Source organism: Lithobates pipiens, unplaced genomic scaffold (genome assembly GCF_037356315.1).
Source record: "Lithobates pipiens isolate NorthernLeopardFrog02 unplaced genomic scaffold, aLitPip1_a1.2 Scaffold_19, whole genome shotgun sequence".
Taxonomy (NCBI): domain Eukaryota; kingdom Metazoa; phylum Chordata; class Amphibia; order Anura; family Ranidae; genus Lithobates; species Lithobates pipiens.
In genome coordinates this window covers 331,179,578-331,203,070 of record NW_027507764.1, presented here as the reverse complement: position 1 = coordinate 331,203,070, position 23,493 = coordinate 331,179,578, and the positions used below count along the sequence as shown (strand labels likewise).

The following is a 23,493-nucleotide window of genomic DNA, read 5'->3' as shown; positions in this document are numbered from 1 at the left end:
TGAGATTTTTGGTGCCAAAAGTTCAGAGCTAAACGCAACCAGACAAGTTTTGAGAATCTGAAAATTAATGTTCCATAAAATGTAAACAAATTAAAACACAACTTCAGCCAAAACAGTTTTTAGTTTATTATAGACTTGGAAAGAGTAAAAAGCATTTTACACATAATATACTTACTCATTTCCATTGCTAAAATTGTGATATTATGCCATGCCAGTTCTTCCCTATCCAAAGGCCTTGCTGTCATCAATGCTCCTGTAGTAATGTCAACATAGAAATATCTCCCAGGATCACTGTTTCTGTCAATAGAATATCTGTAAAAAGTATTAAAATCTGTTACATATAGTCCACATTATTTAATTTTAGCTTACAAGAGCCAATATTTTGTTTTGTTTCTTAATGCAAAATATTACAATAATTTTACACAAAATTTTAAGTAACAACAAATAAATAAATAAATGCATGATTTTAATTGCAAGCAGTGCAATCATCTGCAATTGACTTGGTATCAAAATCTGGGACAGGGAGGCAGCACAAGCAGCTGGCCATTTGTGCTGCAGTGCTCATAAATCCAAGGTACATGCTCTTAGGAGAAGATAGTAGAGTGAAGAGAGATGAGCACACCCATCTCATATTTCTACTTTTACTGCCACAGGCTGGTGGAGAGACAAGACCTGTAAGTGTTCCTTAACTAAAGAAAAAATACTCAGGTCTTTTGCCCCACCATACAAGGCTGTGCTGTATGGCGGCCCAGTGTAGGTCATAGAAATGGAGGGACAGAAATATAAATCTTTTGGCGGGTAAAAGAGGTCTCTTATATGTATTTCATCTGTGTATTTAACTGTTTGCCTGGAGTTCAACTTTACAGAAATGCATTGTTCAGCCAAAGTTGGCAGCGATCAAGTCACGGAAGCAGGCTGCTCGAAGATGCCAGCAGCTGGGCAATACTGGGATGCCGCATTGCTGGAGCCAAGGTGTATATAGTTCTGCTTTAAAATACATTTTTTACTATGGCAGTTATTTTCCAATCTTACCAACTGACTTATATGGTACTTCTGCTTTGCTTTATTTGAAATGACAAGACAGTCGTTATTGAGCTCCTCCACTAATTGTACAGGGACTTACACTTGTAAATATTTTTTTTCAGCACATTCTAATTTCATGATATTTGAAGGTCGACCTAGTATTGTGATTATGATTATTATGCTATATTATTAAATAATGTCAAGCTGTAGAAGCAATACATTTCTTATAAATTCCCTATTTTTCTCTCTTAATAACCAGACCTTGAATTTAGATTATGTTTCTTCTGCAAACCACAGAAGAATCATCATTATATTCTAATTCAATATTAAACTTACCAGTGTAGGAATGCAAAGTCCACAGTCCAAGACACACAGGTTGTTTCATAACTGTAATTCACTATTGCTTTTTAATAAGCTGTGTATTTCCATTAATTAAAGCTACTCCTGCATACTGTGGATAGGTGATCTGGTGGATTGCTATATGGCTGACTGATCTTGGGACAAGAACTGATCGCCAAGATTGCATTTGGCAATTGATCAGTACTGTTACTGTTACTGTTGTGTTAACACTTATGCCAGAGATGTCTGCCTACTACATAAATATGAATTTTCACTTGAGAATGCATTTCTATGCCAGTCTTGTGACCACTATTTCAAGTTTACGGAAACTTTCAACTGCCAAATTATGCACACATAAGTAAATTACATTTACATTTCTACCACCTATTCATAATCTTTTAGTTTAAACATAGAAGAAAAAACATAATAAAAAAAAAACCCTTCTAAAGCGATATTTGCTCATCTAACTCTGATATTCGTGCCTCCCACCAGCCCTGCTTATGGAAGCTGGGGGGTGGTGATCCAGCACTGCAGTCTCTACCCAGCTTTGCAATCTTCTGGAACCTGAGAGGACATGGAGGACATGGTGCAGGACAGCCAATTAGAAAAATTGCATTCCACCCAGGCAGCAACAGGGACAGACTTAGGACCCAATACATTATGTTTCTATGGATTTAGGTGAATATTTTAGACTTTTAGGTAGGTTTTTTTCAGCCAGTTAGAGAGAGATGGGTAGGGGTAGGTGGGGTAGGTTATGTATCTGTTGGATTTAGGTGAATATTTTAGACTTTTAGGTAGGTTTTTTCAGCCAGTTAGTTAGAGAGAGATGGGTAGGAGTAGGTTGGGTAGGTTATGTATCTGTTGGATTTAGGTGAATATTTTATTCTTTTAGGTAGCTTTTTTTCAGCCAGTTAGTTATAGAGTGATGGGTAGGGGTAGGTGGGGTAGGTTATGTATCTGTTGGGGGAAAGAGAAATCTGCCTAAAGAACAACTTTAAAATAAATCAGTCTTAAACAAATCTGAGTTATTCTAACTAACATACGATGGGAATGCTTGAGCTGAGGTTACATTCAGAGGAAACTGCGTGTACAAAATCATCAGCACACAGTTATATGCAGCTGAAGTTATATGCAAATCTTGATAAATGCTGTAAAAGTAACATGTTGACCTTTTTTGTTTTGGGTGGCCTCAATGAATGGTAGGAAGCACTGTGAGGCAGAAGAAACATAGCCAAACTTGACTTTTACTGTCAAGGTTGATATCTGATATAACATGACATACATTTCTCAAAGAAGGGTATTTCCACTTAGGTCCTTTTCTCTTGAGCAGTACTTCACACCAGTGAGTTGATTATGAGTCAAGATTCTGATCTCTAGGGCCTGATTTAATAAAACTGGAGCGTGCAAACTCTGGTGCCTCACTGCATAGAAACCAATCAGCTTCCAGTTTTTTTCATCAAAGCTTAATTGAACAAGCTGAAGTTAGAAACTAATTGGCTACCATGGACAGATGTGCCAGATTTTGCACTTTCCAGTTTTAGTAAATCAACCCCTAGGGATCAGAATCATGACTCCTTGCTGGTTTGTTGTACATCTACACAAATGCCTTGGTTGATCACCAGTGACTGCAACACCTATAATGCGTCTCAAAACATGTAACCAGTTATTAACTTCTTGTGTTTTAGTATGCAATATTGCAGACATTGCTCTAAAGATAAAAAAAGATGGAAACAGTATTTTATAAAAAAAAAAAAAAAAAAAAAAAAAAAAAAAAGGCCCGTGGTCTTTGCAGACACAGTGAAGATAAAATGTTACCCAGTTTGGGTTTACATTCACTATAAGGGCATGTTCACATTATATGCAGTGACTGGCGTTCTTCTGCATCACCATTCAATGCAAACACACATAGAAAAGATTATACTGCAGAAAGGAAACAGCTCCGCACTTTATTTTTCTCACTTTTTTGGTAAAGAAAATCTGCTCTTTCAATTGATGGGTATTAGTTCTCAGGTTCCTCAACAGATGGTGTTGCCTGTTTAGAATGTTGGATGGAAGAACAAGGCAGCTTCAAGATTAAAAATTCACCCTGCTTTATAAAAAAAGATATTTCGGTATGCTAACAGTGCTGAATCGCACACAAAAAAAGTACAGTTATTAGTTTGCTAGAAGTTAGTAAAACTGGAGATGCCTCATTATTACTGTAAGCCCTTCAATTGTTTTTGTTGTCCTTGTTCATAATGCAATGTTGGTGTGATGTGAGGTGATGAAAAGTGCTTAATTTTTTTGCTGTGAATTTGGACAGTGTCACATGTCACCGCAGTGCAATGGAACATGCTGCACTGCAGAGACTTGTGTATAGTGTAACTTTGTGCACTCCCATTAAAGTAAAAACATGTAAACAGTGTGATATACTGAATCAGAGCATTGCATCACCCCCTCACCACCTGTAAAAAAGAGGCACCAGCCCGCATGCTAGGATGAAAAGTTTTAGAATGCAGCTAGTGTAAACAGGATCTAATGCTGCGTACACACGGTCGGATTTTCCGACAGGAAATGTTGGATGTGAGCTTGTTGTCAAAATTGTCGTGTATGCTCCATTAAACATTCGCTGTCGGACCTTCCGCCAACAAATTTTTGATAGCAGGTTCTCAAATTTTCCGCAAACAAAACTTTGTTGTCGGAATTTCCGATCGTGTGTACACAAGTCCGACGCACAAAAGTTCACACATGCTCGAAATCAAGCAGAAGGAGCCGCACTGGCTATTGAACTTCCTTTATATCGGCTTGTCGAATGCCTTGTAGTTCACCATGTTCCCACGTTCGTAATTGTTGGGCAACATTTGTGTGACCGTGTGAATGCAAGACAAGTTTGAGCCAACATCCTTTGAAAAAAAATCCACGGTTTTGTTGGCGGAAAGTCTGATCGTGTGTACAGGGCATAATATGTATCTTAAGCTTACCTCTAGGGTACTCTCAAGTAGATAATTTGCTTTAAAGGACAAGTTCACCTTTGCAATGTGATTGTGAAAATTAAAATAAAATAATCAATATAATAGCCTACTAATAGGCTTTATGTGATTGCTGCCCACACCACTTAGAGTGTATCCACTTGTGAGTCTGAATAGGTGATAAACAAAATATGATAAATATAGTGTAGAGCAATGAAAAACTCATAAATCAAGTCCAAATATTGAAAAAAAAAGTATAATTCCTCACTGTGCCCAACATTGCAGCCTCACCGTGTCCAACATTGCAGCTTCACTGTGCCCAACATTGCAGCCTCACTGTGCCAACATTGCAGCCTCATCATGCTCCCATTGCAGGTTCACTATGCCCCTTACAGCCTCACTGTGCCCCCATTGCAGCCTCACTGTGCCCCTTTTCCAGCCTTAGTGTGCCCATTGCAGGCTCACTGTGCCAACATTGCAGCCTCACCATGCCCCCATTTCAGGCTCACTGTGCCCCTTGCAGTCTAACTTTGCCCCCATTGCAGCCTCATCATGCCCCCATTGCAACCTCACTGTGCCCCAATTGCAGCCACACTGTGCCCCTTGCAGCCTCATTGTGCCCCCATTGCAGACTCACTGTGCCCACCATTGCGGCCTCACTGTGCCCAACATTGCAGCCTCACTGTGCCCAATGTTGCAGCCTCACTGTGCCCCTTGCAGCCTCACTGTGCCAACATTGCAGCCTTCCTGTGCCCCCATTGCAGCCTCACTGTGCCCCTTGCAGCCTCACCATGCCCCCATTGTAGCCTCACTGTGCCCCTTGCAGACTCACTGTGCCCCTTGCAGACTCACTGTGCCCCTTGCAGACTCACAGTGCCCCTTGCAGACTCACTGTGCCCCCATTGCAGACTCGCTGGGCCCCTTGCAGCCTCACTGTGCCCCCATTGCAGACTCACTGTGGAAGAGGAAGGAAGAGGAGAGCCTGAGATCACAGAGAAGATAGCACGCTGTTACAGTTTATATGAACTTGCCTCCGCTCTGTTCACATCACACACAGCCCCACCTCCTCCTAACTCCATGTCTGTGATAGACAGAACACATCCCAGCATTGGACCCACATTCTGCCTATCACAGGCGCGGGGTTAGGAGGAGGCGGAGCTGTGTGTGTTTGTGTGACGGTGAGCAGAGCGGAGGCAATTCCAATAGCTTCGCTGTAGTTCTGATCGGCCCTGATGGAGCCCCATGTGCATCTGGGGGCCCTGGGCTATGCCGACGTGTGCCCACTCAGAAAGACAGCCCTGCTCTCAAAATGTCTCGGGGAAACCCTTTCTCCTCCTGGTGTTCCTGGACAAGACAGACCTCCTCCTAGGTTCTCACGGTATGGACCCCACTACAGAGTCACACATGGCTGGTGAACTATCTCTCAGAATACCTCTGGAACACAAGTCCTCATCACAGTGCATCTAGACAGCTCAGACCTCCTCCCGGGATCTCATTCAGTCATGTGTAGCCATATAAAACAAAGGCAAACCATAGGGCTCTCTGCTAATAACATTTAATAAAACTTAACTCAGTGATAAAATACTCACATACAAATGTGAAAAACATTAATATTGATGAAAATGGAGAAAAACGTCCTGAATGGCGGCACCTCGCACCTATAAGTGTTACGCTCTGTAATGAGCTTCTTTAGCAGGTCAGGAATTACTACAAGCATGTGTGACTCTGTAGTGGGGTTAACATTCAGAGGTGAGCAGGCACGGGGCTGGTGCAAAGATTTTTGACACCCTAGGCGAAACCTAATTTTGTCACCCTCCTGGATCCACTCCTGACTCCAGCCCCTTTGCCCTGCCCATGTATACCCCTCATTTTTAATGAAGCACCCATCAAATGCAGCCCACCAGCGCCCATCAAATGCAGTCTCACCAGCACCCATCAATGCAGCCTCACCAGCACCCATCAATGCAGTCTCACCAGCGCCCATCAAATGCAGCCAAACAGCGCCCATCAAATGCAGCCTACCAGCGCCCATAAATGCAGCCTACCAGCGCCCATCAATGCAGCCTGCCAGTGCCCATCAATGAATGTTTACTTGCTTTCATTCATTCTGGAGTTGGAACACAGACACAGTCCTCTGTCACTTTTCAAATACAACATGGCGGTCGGGGCTCCGCCTACACTGCCACTTCAATTATTCACAGATTCCTGTCAATAAATAAACTTCATGTACCATCTTACACCACTGCATGAAGTTTATTTATTGACAGGAATCTGTGAATAATTGATGTATTTGATGCTGTATTTGAAAAGTGACAGTGACAGTGGGGATCAGAGGGGGGGGGGAGAGCAGGCAGGAGCTTGAACATGTTACATGTTCTACCCTAAATACAGGTGCAACATGTAACATCATCCGAAGGTGAACGTATCCATTAAAAAGTCAAATCACACTCTCTGACTGCCTAGCACACTTTTGATCGCTGTTCTCTGCTTTGCATTGTTTTTACTGTTGCATATATAGAAATCAATGGAGATATACTTTTTTTCCTAAGCATGATGAATTGCAGAATACAGGAACTGTAAAGGCAGCAGGAGTCCACTATTACTATACTACTATAGCTTTTAGAACAGTTTATATATTGGCGGGTAAATGTAACTTACAATTTGCCCTTTCCATCGTATTAAACCCAAAATTTCAAATACTGTATTGCAGCTTACCAATCATTAGCTGTAGCTTAGTGCTGGGTGTCATCCTTGACCCTGACGTCTTCTTCAGCACCCACATCCAATCACTGTCTAAATCCTGCCACCTTCACCTCCGCAACAACTCCAGAATTCAACCCTTCCTGACTAATGACACCACAAGGCAACTTATTCAATCCTTGATTATTTCCCGCATTGACTACTGCAACTCTCTCCTTAATGGCCTACCCTTTATGTAGACTATCCCCCCTTCAGTCTATTAATAATGCTGCTACTAGACTAATACACTAACCGATCCATGACTGCTGCCTCTCTCTGCCAATCCCTTCACTGGCTTCCCCTACCCCACTGTATAAAATTCAAAATGCTAACCACAACATACAAGGCCATCCACAACATCGCACCAGCTACATCACCAACCTCATCTGCAGATATCGCCCAAATTGTCCTCTCCGCTCCTCCCAGGACCTCCTGCTCTATAGCTCCCTTGTAACCTCCTCTCATGCTCGACTTCAGGACTTCTCCAGAGCCTCTCCCATCCTCTGGAATTCCCTGCCCCAGTATATCAGATCAGCCCCTAACCTGTCCTCCTTTAGGAGATCCCTGAAAACTCACTTATTCAGGGAAGCCTATCCCACACCCAACTAACAACCCCATCAAATCATCTCCCGCATCTATTACCTTTTGTACCCCCAACCACTCCCTTTATAATGTAAGCTCTACCAGCAGCCCTCCTGCCCCTTCTGTATTGTACTATAATTGTGCTGCCATCCCCTCTACATTGTAAAGCGATGCGTAAACTGCCACAATATAAATCATGAATTATAATAATAATAATAATTAGATGTAGCTTACCAATCATTAGATGTGGTGACTGTATTTGTTTTCTTTTTTTTAAAGCTTTTTTCCCTCTGTTTTCACTTGAAGATCTATCCAGTAAAACACTCCTGTATTAAAGTGCCCCCACTCTAAATGAAGCAGCACAGCGGGCAGCCTTGGACAGCAACATTGTCAGTCTCAGGGGAGGGGAGTGTTCGATGTACTAGCATATTTAAATACGCTAACAAATGCTAGCTAATACTTTATAATCTAAAAAGATATAAAATACTGCACTGCCTGCTGTTCAACCACAACATTAAAGTGAAGGTGATATAGTGAAACAATGTTGCTACAATAGTATCAATGTTACATAGGCCACCTATGACAATAAATCGATACATGAAAAAACCAACAAAGGAAAATAATACTAAACAAAAGTCCAAAATGTATGGTGCACCCTAATAAATGGTGATATTGACAAACTCAAGTGTTTTAATGTCCAAATAAAGTTCCAAACTATGGTGCAGTATTGGAAATGATGGATTGGTATCACTAAAGTGTTGCAACATTCCCACGAGCAAGAAAAATTTAAATAGCCTCATACCAGAAACTCATGATCTCCAAATTATGAGAGGTCATAAAAAGCGTAGAACACATAGGGCTCCCTTCAGATAACACATTCATTTTCAGCAGCAGTCCATCCCGGATCTGATGTTATGGGGTATAGCCATCCAGCCTCCACCCAGGAAAACCCAAATGTACACACTCCAAGATGATGCATGGCCAAAGCATTTTCTTTAATTTTGACAGAATAAGAACTCCAGTTGTATTTTATTGCTGTCTGTATGTCTGTGGGTGAAATTTCCTCTCACTTCTTATCCCAGGTTGAATTCATTTGTAAGGAGGGCTAAAAACTGTGGTTAGATGTTTTGTTTTCTGTTTGTCCTTTGGGGAGCTTTCCTCTAACTTTGCTGCCTAAATTTCACCAGTCACTAGGACAGAAAGGAGGGGCTTTCAATTTTAGTCCTGACTACATCAGGAAAATATATACCTGCATACAACACTATTAAATAACCTGTTATAATAAATTATTATTCTAACATTCTATAGTTAGTTACAATGGAACTTCAGTCATTTTTTCATATTTCCATCTATTAAATCCTCTGCCCTTGTTGTTTTAACTTTGGATAGTAAAACATTTTTTTTTGTCTGCCAGTAAATACCTTACACAGTCCACTTCCTGTTTCTTGTCTGCTCATTACCCGAGGCTTGCATGCACAACTCTTTCTCTCTCATTCTAGTGAGAGTTTTCCAGGAGGGGGGTGAGTCATAAGAGGGCCAACGAGACCTGCATAGCTGGAGGTGTGCTTCTGTGTGTCTGTAAATCCAGGAAGTGAACAGGCAGTAGCTTTAGCTGCCCACAGTTAAAATGGTTGCAGCCAGACTCAGTGGAAAGAGATTTCTGCAGCATATTTGGCAAGTACAGAATGACAGTATACATAAAATAATATGCAAAGTGATTGGAGGGAAGCTTCAGAATGGCAAAGATGTTTTTATCACACATTATGTGAGCAGAATCCAGTTCCTCTTTAATATTACCTGTTTCTTTATGGCATGAAACCTACAAAATAATGCACACTCCCCACACAACTAATTATACATTTTACAAAGGGAACAGAAATAATAATGCACGTAGGAGCCTATTATTCTATGTAGTCAATATGCTATTAGGTGTACACAGTGATATCATACCAGTGTGTAAAAATAATCAATGTTCCAAGCCAATCAATACTTTTCTATTAATACATACAATGCACGATCCCATAAGAATGCAATAAATCAAAAGTGCACTTAGTTACCAACCTGACTGAGTTGTTTGTTGCATCTGGGTCCTTTGCAGCAACAATTTGTATTGTTGTCCCGATATCAACATTTTCTGAGACTTCTACGAAATAATGACGTGACTCAAACACTGGTGGTTCATCGACATCTTCTATAGTAATGTGTACAGTAGTGGTATCACGAAATGGTCCTAAGTTAAAAAAGCGCACTTCGATGTGTGGGTTGGAACCTTCAATCTTTAGTGTGTAGCTTTTCTTGCTTTCAAAATCTAGCGGCTGAAAAGAAAAGTTACATTGTAAATATTATAGTTTTTTAGAAAGTGAATTAAAAGGTGCTCTTGAAAAACATTTGTTCATTCAAATAATTGGGTGCTACACTCAACACACATCAAGCCTAAATAAGTCTCTAGGTAACCAATCATTGAGTGCCATGCATTTTAGGTGTAAATATTCCCCAGTGCCTACGTTTTAATCATCCAGTCGCATGCAAGTTTAGGTGTAAATATGTTTCAGTGCATAGGTTTCATTATAAAATGCTGTACACATTCAGATCTATGTGGTTTATTGTTATTTGAAGTGGAACTGAACTGATAAAGTAAAGATTTGGTATGTTATAAGGAACATCTGAAAATGTTGCACCTAAGAAGTACTCTGAAAAATTTAGCTTTTGTCTGGAATTTCTCCTTAAAAATAGCAGTACACTTCCTGGTATGTGAGGGTGCCTAGGCCCAGCCTACAGCCTCATAGGTGTTTACCTGCAGTGTGAGATCTAATGCCGTGTACATACGATCGGAATTTCGGCCAGCAAAAGACCGATGAGAGCTTTTCATTGGAAAATGCAACTGTTTGTATGCTAAATCAGAATTTAGCTGGCTGAATTCCGGCCAGCAAAAAATTGATAGCATGTTCTCAATTTTCCGATGGAAAAACTTTCTATCGGAAATCCCGATCGTGTTTGTACAATTCTGACGCGCGAAAACTCACGCATGCTCAGATTCAACTATGAGATGGAAGCTATTGGCTACTAGGTATTGAACTTCCTTTTTCTAGTTCCGTCGTACCTGTTGTACGCCACCGTGTTCTTGGCGTTCGGAATTTGGTGTGACTGTGCGTATGCAAGACAATTTGAGCGGAATTCCATTGGAATTCCGACGGGAAAACCATCAGAGCTTTTTCTGATGAGAATTCCGATTGTGTGTACACTGCATTAGACATGAATGCTAGTTGTAAGAAACTTGGAATGAGATTTGGCAAGAACACCACTGTACTGCTCACTGTTCTCCTTACTGGAGGCTCTGACATGATGAAGCATAACCCTGCCTCTATGAAGATGGTCACTTTATCACAGAAATACAATGCAGAACAAGGCATGGTAGACCAGTAATAGACACAAGTCAGCTGCAGTGAGACCACAAGCAGTGTCCTGTAGTACTGTTCTATAATAAGAATGCTGTTTCTCCATAGGTCAGTATGGTAAGTAATGGTTGTTACCCCCAGAAAGTTAGTCAATGACTGGCAGGATTTATAAGGGAAAAATAATGGAAAAAAAAAACTGGTAATGATTGCTAAGCTACAATATATTATTTGTTCTAGTGTTTAGATATGCTTTATTTCTTCTTTGGTGGTACTGGAAACCTAAATGGTTAGATGTCCAAATTACATAACTTGGTCTCAAAATTATACAACACAATAACAAAACAAAAAAAGGGACTAAACTTGGCTTCATCCAGGCCATCATCAAATTTCCCCTGAGTTTAAAGGAGAAGTATATTAGTATATTAGAGGTATATAGCTATTTTGGCTATACTTCTCCTGGGGATCACAGGCGTGCAGTTGGTTCTGCACTTCTATGACCCGTTTATAGCTGACAGCGGGCTAAAGTCCGCTGTTGGCGGATGTCACTTAGCCGGGCCAGGCTTTTTACAGTCGGGATCCACCCACATACCTGGATGGGTAGCTGGCTCAGCCTCTCAGCGAGCAGCAAAGAGCCTGAGTCAGCTGCACCCGCCTCCTCCACAGCCCAGCGCTCTAGTGAGGAGGGGCAAGGCAGTGCTAACTGAAGGCTGAGAACCGTGTGACCTCCTTTTTTTTTGATCGCTTAGTTTGCAGTCTTAGAGCCAAACCATGCTGCATCACAAGCCATACTTTTTTTTTTAAAGTAGAAATCCATGTTTAATTTGCTTTTAAATAGTTTGTTTCAGCCAAGTTGGCCCAAATTAATTTTTTCTATAACATAAATATGTGGTCACTGTGTGTGCTATATTATTCTGTAGTATCATTAACTGTGTTCCATAGCAGTACAGCAGCAGATGAGAAGCCACTTGTACTGCTGCCGAAACACAGCTCTGCCTACTGTACAGTATGTAGCTAATGCTACCAGGGCTGTCTTTTAGGCAGGGCAAAAAGGGAAGCTGCCCTGGGCCCCATAATTGTTGTAGGTCCCAAATGAGCTGCCTCATACTTGCCAACTATCCCAGTTTAAATTTCCTTGTGCCTTGAAGTTTTAGTCCAGTGCTGTGTCCTGATATCTCAGTGTGAAGTTATGTTACTAATGCTGTCCAGCTCTGCCCTATTGTGGTGTACAGATGACTCAGCTGCAGACCCTGTGTAATATGTAATTAACCAGCATTGATATGTATCTTATATATTGATAAATGTCTCAGTTACATTGGTTATCAGTGTAAATCTTCTCATTACATTGGGGCTTGGTGTAAAATCCTTTAATGTACACTAGTGGACAGTGTGAAGATCCCCTTTACATTGTTGTCAGTGTAAATCCCTCCTTCATTGGTGGTTACTGTGAATGCTCCTATCACACTAGTGGTCAGTATAAATTCCATTACATTGGTGGTCAGTGTAGAAAGTCCTCTTTATAATGGTAATTGGTAAAAAAAAAATTCAAACTTGGATTTGTGGTTGAATCCTCCTGTAAATCACATTGGTGGTCATTGTAAATTCCCTATTACATTGGTGGTCAGTGTAGAATCCCCCATTATATACTTGCCAAAGATTCCCAGCTTTGCTCTACATGATTCAAAATTTGTCACGGTGTACTGCCTCCTAACTAATCCCATCCCCCCACCACTGCCACTGATCCCATCAACCCCCCAGCATTGCCACTGATCACACCCCCCTCCCCTAGCATTGCCACTGATCCCAGGACTGCTCACTGTTCTCCTTACTGGAGGCTCTGACATGATGAAGCATAACCCTGCCTCTATGAAGATGGTCACTTTATCACAGAAATACAATGCAGAACAAGGCATGGTAGACCAGTAATAGACACAAGTCAGCTGCAGTGAGACCACAAGCAGTGTCCTGTAGTACTGTTCTATAATAAGAATGCTGTTTCTCCATAGGTCAGTATGGTAAGTAATGGTTGTTACCCCCAGAAAGTTAGTCAATGACTGGCAGGATTTATAAGGGAAAAATAATGGAAAAAAAAACTGGTAATGATTGCTAAGCTACAATATATTATTTGTTCTAGTGTTTAGATATGCTTTATTTCTTCTTTGGTGGTACTGGAAACCTAAATGGTTAGATGTCCAAATTACATAACTTGGTCTCAAAATTATACAACACAATAACAAAACAAAAAAAGGGACTAAACTTGGCTTCATCCAGGCCATCATCAAATTTCCCCTGAGTTTAAAGGAGAAGTATATTAGTATATTAGAGGTATATAGCTATTTTGGCTATACTTCTCCTGGGGATCACAGGCGTGCAGTTGGTTCTGCACTTCTATGACCCGTTTATAGCTGACAGCGGGCTAAAGTCCGCTGTTGGCGGATGTCACTTAGCCGGGCCAGGCTTTTTACAGTCGGGATCCACCCACATACCTGGATGGGTAGCTGGCTCAGCCTCTCAGCGAGCAGCAAAGAGCCTGAGTCAGCTGCACCCGCCTCCTCCACAGCCCAGCGCTCTAGTGAGGAGGGGCAAGGCAGTGCTAACTGAAGGCTGAGAACCGTGTGACCTCCTTTTTTTTTGATCGCTTAGTTTGCAGTCTTAGAGCCAAACCATGCTGCATCACAAGCCATACTTTTTTTTTTTTAAAGTAGAAATCCATGTTTAATTTGCTTTTAAATAGTTTGTTTCAGCCAAGTTGGCCCAAATTAATTTTTTCTATAACATAAATATGTGGTCACTGTGTGTGCTATATTATTCTGTAGTATCATTAACTGTGTTCCATAGCAGTACAGCAGCAGATGAGAAGCCACTTGTACTGCTGCCGAAACACAGCTCTGCCTACTGTACAGTATGTAGCTAATGCTACCAGGGCTGTCTTTTAGGCAGGGCAAAAAGGGAAGCTGCCCTGGGCCCCATAATTGTTGTAGGTCCCAAATGAGCTGCCTCATACTTGCCAACTATCCCAGTTTAAATTTCCTTGTGCCTTGAAGTTTTAGTCCAGTGCTGTGTCCTGATATCTCAGTGTGAAGTTATGTTACTAATGCTGTCCAGCTCTGCCCTATTGTGGTGTACAGATGACTCAGCTGCAGACCCTGTGTAATATGTAATTAACCAGCATTGATATGTATCTTATATATTGATAAATGTCTCAGTTACATTGGTTATCAGTGTAAATCTTCTCATTACATTGGGGCTTGGTGTAAAATCCTTTAATGTACACTAGTGGACAGTGTGAAGATCCCCTTTACATTGTTGTCAGTGTAAATCCCTCCTTCATTGGTGGTTACTGTGAATGCTCCTATCACACTAGTGGTCAGTATAAATTCCATTACATTGGTGGTCAGTGTAGAAAGTCCTCTTTATAATGGTAATTGGTAAAAAAAAAATTCAAACTTGGATTTGTGGTTGAATCCTCCTGTAAATCACATTGGTGGTCATTGTAAATTCCCTATTACATTGGTGGTCAGTGTAGAATCCCCCATTATATACTTGCCAAAGATTCCCAGCTTTGCTCTACATGATTCAAAATTTGTCACGGTGTACTGCCTCCTAACTAATCCCATCCCCCCACCACTGCCACTGATCCCATCAACCCCCCAGCATTGCCACTGATCACACCCCCCTCCCCTAGCATTGCCACTGATCCCAGGACTGCTCACTGTTCTCCTTACTGGAGGCTCTGACATGATGAAGCATAACCCTGCCTCTATGAAGATGGTCACTTTATCACAGAAATACAATGCAGAACAAGGCATGGTAGACCAGTAATAGACACAAGTCAGCTGCAGTGAGACCACAAGCAGTGTCCTGTAGTACTGTTCTATAATAAGAATGCTGTTTCTCCATAGGTCAGTATGGTAAGTAATGGTTGTTACCCCCAGAAAGTTAGTCAATGACTGGCAGGATTTATAAGGGAAAAATAATGGAAAAAAAAAACTGGTAATGATTGCTAAGCTACAATATATTATTTGTTCTAGTGTTTAGATATGCTTTATTTCTTCTTTGGTGGTACTGGAAACCTAAATGGTTAGATGTCCAAATTACATAACTTGGTCTCAAAATTATACAACACAATAACAAAACAAAAAAAGGGACTAAACTTGGCTTCATCCAGGCCATCATCAAATTTCCCCTGAGTTTAAAGGAGAAGTATATTAGTATATTAGAGGTATATAGCTATTTTGGCTATACTTCTCCTGGGGATCACAGGCGTGCAGTTGGTTCTGCACTTCTATGACCCGTTTATAGCTGACAGCGGGCTAAAGTCCGCTGTTGGCGGATGTCACTTAGCCGGGCCAGGCTTTTTACAGTCGGGATCCACCCACATACCTGGATGGGTAGCTGGCTCAGCCTCTCAGCGAGCAGCAAAGAGCCTGAGTCAGCTGCACCCGCCTCCTCCACAGCCCAGCGCTCTAGTGAGGAGGGGCAAGGCAGTGCTAACTGAAGGCTGAGAACCGTGTGACCTCCTTTTTTTTTGATCGCTTAGTTTGCAGTCTTAGAGCCAAACCATGCTGCATCACAAGCCATACTTTTTTTTTTTAAAGTAGAAATCCATGTTTAATTTGCTTTTAAATAGTTTGTTTCAGCCAAGTTGGCCCAAATTAATTTTTTCTATAACATAAATATGTGGTCACTGTGTGTGCTATATTATTCTGTAGTATCATTAACTGTGTTCCATAGCAGTACAGCAGCAGATGAGAAGCCACTTGTACTGCTGCCGAAACACAGCTCTGCCTACTGTACAGTATGTAGCTAATGCTACCAGGGCTGTCTTTTAGGCAGGGCAAAAAGGGAAGCTGCCCTGGGCCCCATAATTGTTGTAGGTCCCAAATGAGCTGCCTCATACTTGCCAACTATCCCAGTTTAAATTTCCTTGTGCCTTGAAGTTTTAGTCCAGTGCTGTGTCCTGATATCTCAGTGTGAAGTTATGTTACTAATGCTGTCCAGCTCTGCCCTATTGTGGTGTACAGATGACTCAGCTGCAGACCCTGTGTAATATGTAATTAACCAGCATTGATATGTAAATAGCAGCAGCAGCAGCATTAATATGTAAATAGCTGTGGAGTAGCTGCATTGATATGTAAATAGAGGCAGCAGAAGTTTTCTGCAAAGATAAGCAGATTGGAGGTGGAACCATTTTTCAAAATTACATGGTACCACAGCACCCTGAATTTTGGTGCATGTACATCTCAACAGATGCTTGAAGGTGTCATTAAAGGGGTTGTAAACCCTCATGTTTTTTCACCTTAATGCATCCTATGCATTAAGTTGAAAAAACTTCTGTTACTGACCGGCCCCCCAGTTCCCCCCCATTTTACTCAGCTGAGTCCTGTATTTCCCTCTCTGGAGATGAGCTCTTCCCCTCTGCTCATTATCTCAGCTCTTGATTGGATAGATTGATAGCAGTGCAGCCATTAGCTCCCGCTGCTGTCAATCACATCCAACGATGCATGTGCCAGGGGCGGGGCCGAGTCCGGCATTCTGCATCTATGGATGCAAGTGCTGGACTCAGAAGTACGCCCGCAAGGTAACCCCCCAGGAGAGCGCTTCTCCTATGGGGGTTATACGATGCAGGGAGGAGCTACCAGCTCCCAGCTCCACCAGGGGACCCCAGAAGTCGATAATTGGGGCCACACTGTGCAAAACAATCTGCACAGTGGAGGTAAGTAGGACATGTTTGTTATTTAAAGAAAAAAAAACGTAGCTTTACAATCACTTTGACTATGAATGGCACTTCTGTGTATCTGTGAAAGGGCAGCATGTTTACGTGGTGTCAGGAAAGCGATTTTGCATGCGTTCCTGACACAAATGTGAACGCAGGATAAATGTCTCAGTTACATTGGTTATCAATGTAAATCTTCTCATTACATTGGGGCTTGGTGTAAAATCCTTTAATGTACACTAGTGGACAGTGTGAAGATCCCCTTTACATTGTTGTCAGTGTAAATCCCTCCTTCATTGGTGGTTACTGTGAATGCTCCTATCACACTAGTGGTCAGTATAAATTCCATTACATTGGTGGTCAGTGTAGAAAGTCCTCTTTATAATGGTAATTGGTAAAAAAAAAATTCAAACTTGGATTTGTGGTTGAATCCTCCTGTAAATCACATTGGTGGTCATTGTAAATTCCCTATTACATTGGTGGTCAGTGTAGAATCCCCCATTATATACTTGCCAAAGATTCCCAGCTTTGCTCTACATGATTCAAAATTTGTCACGGTGTACTGCCTCCTAACTAATCCCATCCCCCCACCACTGCCACTGATCCCATCAACCCCCCAGCATTGCCACTGATCACACCCCCCTCCCCTAGCATTGCCACTGATCCCAGGAGTCCTAGGATCCCTAGGAGTTTTCTGTCTATCGATGGGTCCTCTCACCTCCCTGTCCATCATGTGCAGGCAATGAGGTGATGATGTGCTATAACCTTTAGCAATCAATCAGTGAGCAGTAATGATGTGTATTAACCTCTTGCCACCAATAATTGAGCAGTAAGGGTATGCAGTAACCTCTAGCAACCAATCAGTGAGAAGTAATGATGTGCAATAACATCTAGCAACCAATTAGTGAGTGATAAGGATGTCCAGTAACCTCTAGCAACCAAGCAACCAATCAGTGAGCAGTATTGATGTACAGTAATCTCTAGCAACCAATCAACAAGCAGAAGTCATTTGCTGTAACCTCTCCCAAATAATCAATGAGGCATAATGTGTGCTGTAACCTCTAGCAGGCATTCAGTGAACGGTAATGATATACTTTGACCCCTGGCAGCCAATCACAATTGCTGCCTGATCTAAATCAGTAAACTGATTTTGAGTCTAGCCGCATACAGTTTAGTCTCAGAGAAGGTGGAGAGCGAAATTGCATGGGGGGCCAATAATATGTTTGCCTAGGGTCCAATCAATATTAAAGATGGTCCTGAATGCTACTATGATATAATACAGCTGCTTCATAGTTATGTAATAAAATTAGTTTGTTTGGGCCAGCTTGACCTTAACACCTCAAACATTTGAACTACATTTTACTTTTAAATAATTATTCAGTGGCTTGACATCTGTAATATACCACTTCAAGATTTTACTGTTTGATCAAGAATTGTAATGTACATGTCTTTGGTTTTACTGCTGGCTAAATAAGCACAATTTATATTTGACACTAGAGTGATAATATTATCTCATATAATACTTTAGTTACATTCACACTCTGTGCAGAAGCAATTCTCCATCTGCCTTATCGAAGCAAGTTTCTTCTTACCATAATTAGCATTCAGAGCTCCAATTAAAAAAGCATGGGTTTTACTGGTTTATAAATAATCCATGCTCTTTTTTTTATTACTGTTTATAGAAGACTAGAGTAAAAACTGTGTGTTAAGCAAAGGCAAGTATTGATAAAATCAGTCTAACAGTAGACAGTTAATCCGTCCTGTATCTCTAAAACATATAAACACCAATCAAAGAGCTCTCCTACTTTCCTACTGGAAACAACATGTTTACAGACTCACTATTTCCAATTACAGAGAAACTAGCTCTGATGTCCTAGGCAAATATACAACAAATTATAAAATATGAATTATATATCAAATTGAGGAAATACATTATGCAACCTTAAATGATTGGGTAAATCAGGACTCTCTTTAACCACTTTCAGACCGGACCATTTTGCTGGTCAATGACCAGAGGTCTTTTTACAATTTGGCACTGCGCTGCTTTAACTGGTAATTGCGCAGTCATGCAATGTTGTACCCAAACAAAATTTGCGTCCTTTTCTTCCCACAAATAGAGCTTTCTTTTGATGGTATTTGATTGCTTGTGCGATTTTTATTTTTTGAGATATAAACGTAAAAAGACCGCAAATTTTGAAAAAAATGATATTTTCTACTTTTTGTTATTAGAAAAATCCAATAAACTCAATTTTAGTCATACATTTAGGCCAAAATGTATTCAGCCACATGTCTTTGGTAAAAAAAAAGTCAATAACTGTATATTTATTGGTTTGCGCAAAAGTTGTCACATCTACAAACTAAGGTACATTTTCTGGAATTTACGCAGCTTTTAGTTTACGACTGCCTATCTCATTTCTTGAGGTGCTAAAATGGCAGGGCAGTACAAAACCCCCCCAAATGACCCCATTTTGGAAAGTAGACCCCCTAAGGAAATTGATAAGTGGCATGTTGAGCCCATTCAATATTTTATTTTTTTGCCTCAAGCGATTGAATAATGACTTTTTTTACACAAAGTTGTCACTAAATGATATATTGCTCACACATGCTATGGGCATATGTGAAATGACACCCCAAAATAAATTCTGCTGCTTCTCCTGAGTACGGGGATACCACATATGTGGGACTTTTTGGGAGCCTAGCCGCGTACAGGGCCCCGATATCCAAGCACCGCCATCAGGCTTTCTAAGGGTGTAAATTTTTGATTTCACTTCTCACTACCTATTACAGTTTTGAAGGCCATAAAATGCCAAGATGGCACAAAACCCCCACAAATGACCCCATTTTAGAAAGTAGACACCCCAAGCTATTTGCTGAGAGGCATGTTGAGTCCATGGAATATTTTATATTTTGCCACAAGTTGCGGGAAAATTACAAACTTTTTATTTTTATTTTATTTTTTCACAAAGTCGTCACTAAATGATATATTGCTCACGCATGCCATGGGCATATGTGAAATGACACTCCAAAATAAATTCTGCTGCTTCTCCTGAGTACGGGGATACCACATATGTGGGACTTTTGGGAGCCTAGCCGCGTACGGGGCCCCGAAAACCAAGCACCGCCTTCAGGCTTTCTAAGGGCGTTACAGTTTTGAAGGCCATAAAATGCCAAGATGGCACACACCCCCCCCCCAAATGACCCCATTTTGGAAAGTAGACACCCCTAAATTTAGGGGTACACTAGTGAGACTAGGTAATAAATGGCGGGTGCCCTGAAACTATAAAAAAATAACTAACCAACCAGCGTCACTTGTAACAGTTATATGGTGATCACTGGTGAAAGGGTTAACTAGGGGGCAATCAGGGGGCTTTATGCGGTAGTATATGGGGGTCCCTGGCGCTATAAAAAGCTGCGGCGAACCTAAATACTTACCTGCCTAACTAGCGTCACCTGTGACACTAATACAGCGATCAGAAAAACGATCGCTTATTAGGCTGGGTTCACACTGGAGCGATGCGGGAACGCCACGAATCCGCGGCGGGTTCCCGCATCGCATGCCTCCCGGCGGCAGTTCACACTGCCCTATGCGAACTGCTGGGAGTGTCAGTGAAATGTTAATGACACCCCCAGATCAGTTCGCATATCGCAGTGCGATCTGCAAACTCAGATCGCATGGTGTGAACACCCATGCGATCCGATTCTGCTGCGGACCAAAAAAAGGGTCCCGTGCGAATTTGCGGCGGGTGCGGCGGGTGCGACCCAAATTCAGCCATACTATCTGTATGGCTGAACTCGAATCGCACAGAGATCGGATGTGATTTGCACTGCAGTGCGGTGCGAATCACATCCGTTCTCATAAACTGCTGCAATGTGAACCCAGCCTTAGTGACACTGGCGACGGGGGGTGATCACGGGGTTAAACCTTTATTGGGGGGGTTAGGGGGGTACCTTAGAACTAAAGGGGGCTAACCCTAACTGCCCTAACAGTTATTACAGTCACAAATGACACCCGCCGGGTGATCAGGGGGTTAAACCTTTATTAGGTAATAAATGGCGGGTGCCCTGAAACTATAAAAAAATAACTAACCAACCAGCGTCACCTGTAACAGTTATATGGTGATCACTGGTGAAAGGGTTAACTAGGGGGCAATCAGGGGGCTTTATGCGGTAGTATATGGGGGTCCCGGGCGCTATAAAAAGCTGCGGCGAAACTAAATACCTACCTGCCTAACTAGCGTCACCTGTGACACTAATACAGCGATCAGAAAAATGATCGCTTATTAGGCTGGGTTCACACTGGAGCGATGCAGGAATGCCACGAATCCACGGCGGGTTCCCGCATCGCATGCCTCCCGGCGGCAGTTCACACTGCCCTATGCGAACTGCTGGGAGTGTCAGTGAAATGTTAATGACACCCCCAGATCAGTTCGCATATCGCAGTGCGATCTGCAAACTCGGATCGCATGGTGTGAACACCCATGCGATCCGATTCTGCTGCGGACCAAAAAAAGGGTCCCGTGCAAATTTGCGGCGGGTGCGGCGGGTGCGGCGAATGGCTGAACTCGAATGGCACAGAGATCGGATGTGATTTGCACTGCAGTGCGGTGCGAATCACATCCGTTCTCATAAACCGCTGCAATGTGAACCCAGCCTTAGTGACACTGGCGACGGGGGGTGATCACGGGGTTAAACCTTTATTGGGGGGTTAGGGGGGTATATTAGAACTAAAGGGGGCTAACCCTAACTGCCCTAACAGTTATTACAGTCACAAATGACACCAATGCAAAAAAAAAAATGCAATTGGTGTCACTGTGACTGGGGGGGCAGGGGTAATTGGGGGGTGATCGGGGGGTAAAGGGGGGTGTGAGTGTGCCTGGCATGTTCTACTGTGAAGTGTCGTGTTGGTGCAACTCACCGATCCTCTCTCCTCGGTGCCGGAACGAAAAATACCGACACGGAGGAGAGATTACATCACTTCCTCTCCTGTGTTTACATTACAGGAGAGGAAGTGATGCGATGCTTCACTCCCATTCGTCAGGAGCGATCGCGAGGGGGTGGCCATGAATGAATGGCCGCCCCCTCATCCCGGATCGCTCCTGCACGGATACCGACCGCCCGATCGGGCCCCCCACCCGCGGGAAGGCAGGGACGTACAGGTACGCCCATATGCCTGCCCGTGCCATTCTGTCGACGTACATCGTCGTGCGGCGGTCGGCAAGTGGTTAAACAATATTATTTGTGAAATGAATATGTTTTAAGTCTTAACTGTTAACTAAGATGAAATTCAAATTGCCCAGTTCTACTGGGGACCTGTTTTTTTTAAATATAATATACAGTATATTCTTAACTAAAAAAGCAAAAATGTAACACTGTGCTCACATATCTGCCTTTATTTTGTATTAAAGTATATCTAAAGCCAAACTTTTTCTTAGTTAGTTTTGAATAGAGTGTTTTTTATCACTATCTATGTCCTCTCACAGAGTTTCACTCTGTTCTGGTGACCAATGTCAGTGAGACCAATAGTGAGAGAAAATTCAAAGTTTTGAGTTATTATAAGAACGGGACTATTGTAAAAATCTTCCAATCTTCCAAACCTTCCAACTTTTTTGGTAGTAACTGTGAGAGAGAATTTGCTTTATGTTGCTTTATGTTGTCTCTCAAATGTCACATACATGGGTTTTAACCATTCCCCATGCAAAATAAAATAAATTCAGTTATACTTTAACCACTTGCTGACCACCACCTACCACATATTTACAGTAGCAAGTTGCCTCTATTGCGCAAAATCACGTACCTGCACATCAATTCGTGTAATGGAAACTGGGGGGGGGGGGGGGGGCGCATACACACTGGCAGAAGCGCGACCACACACTTATTAGACACAGGGGATGCAAATCAGCAGGTCCGCCGGCCATCTGCGATCATTCCTGGGAGAGGCAGAACTGCAATCTGCCTATGTAAACAAGGCAGATCGCCATTCTGACAGGGGAGAATATGTAGATCTTGTGTTCCTGCTAAGTAGAAACACAGATCTCTGTCTTCACCCAGTCAGAGATGCCCCCACACAGTTAGCATTTGTACACCATTAGACCAGTACCATTAGACAAGCTTTGGAATCCAACCATACGTTTGGCAGGTCTATTGGAGAGAAAGCTGGGACAAATAAGAAGCCCCTTTTTCATATAATGCCTTTAATATAATGAATAGTTAATGCAACAGAGGTAGGGGTGGGAGAAAGACGTTTCTCCATACAGTTGTAATAGGGCTGAAGAGGTTCTGCTGTGTAATGTACACTCATTTTTAGGTTCACCTGTTCAATTGCTTGGTAACACAAATTGCTAATCAGCCAATCACATGGCAGCAACTCAATGCATTTAGGCATACAGATGTGGTGAAGACGGCTTGATGAAGTTGAAATCGAGCATCAAAATGGGTAAGAAAGGGGATTTAAGTGACTTTGAATGTGTCATGGTTGTTGGAGCCAGATGGGCTGGTCTGAGTATTTCAAAAACCTGCTGATCTATGGGGATTTTCATGTACAACCATCTCTAAGGCCGCGTACACACGGGCGGACTGTTCGTCCAACTTTGTCCGCTGAACAGTGTTTCAGCGGACAGTCCGCTCGTGTGTGGGCTTCAGCGGACAGTTTCAGCGGACAGTCTGACGAACAAAGTTTTTCGGAATTTCCGTAAGACTGTCCGCTGAAACTTGGTTTGAGCGAACAGTCCGCTCATGTGTAGGCTTGTTCGGCAAA

General features: G+C 42.2%; 1 protein-coding gene across 2 annotated transcripts in view; it reads right to left on the bottom strand.

Moving 5' to 3' along the window:
* Positions 1-23,493, bottom strand: part of CDH20 (cadherin 20) — a 545,380-nt gene that overhangs the window by 18,591 nt on the left and 503,296 nt on the right. For both annotated transcript variants that reach the window (XM_077492049.1, XM_077492048.1), the window contains 2 exons: positions 9,693-9,946; positions 176-312 (listed from right to left, as the gene is read on the bottom strand). In XM_077492049.1, the coding sequence (XP_077348175.1) occupies positions 176-312; positions 9,693-9,946 (391 nt within the window). The remainder of the gene's footprint in view (positions 1-175; positions 313-9,692; positions 9,947-23,493) is intronic.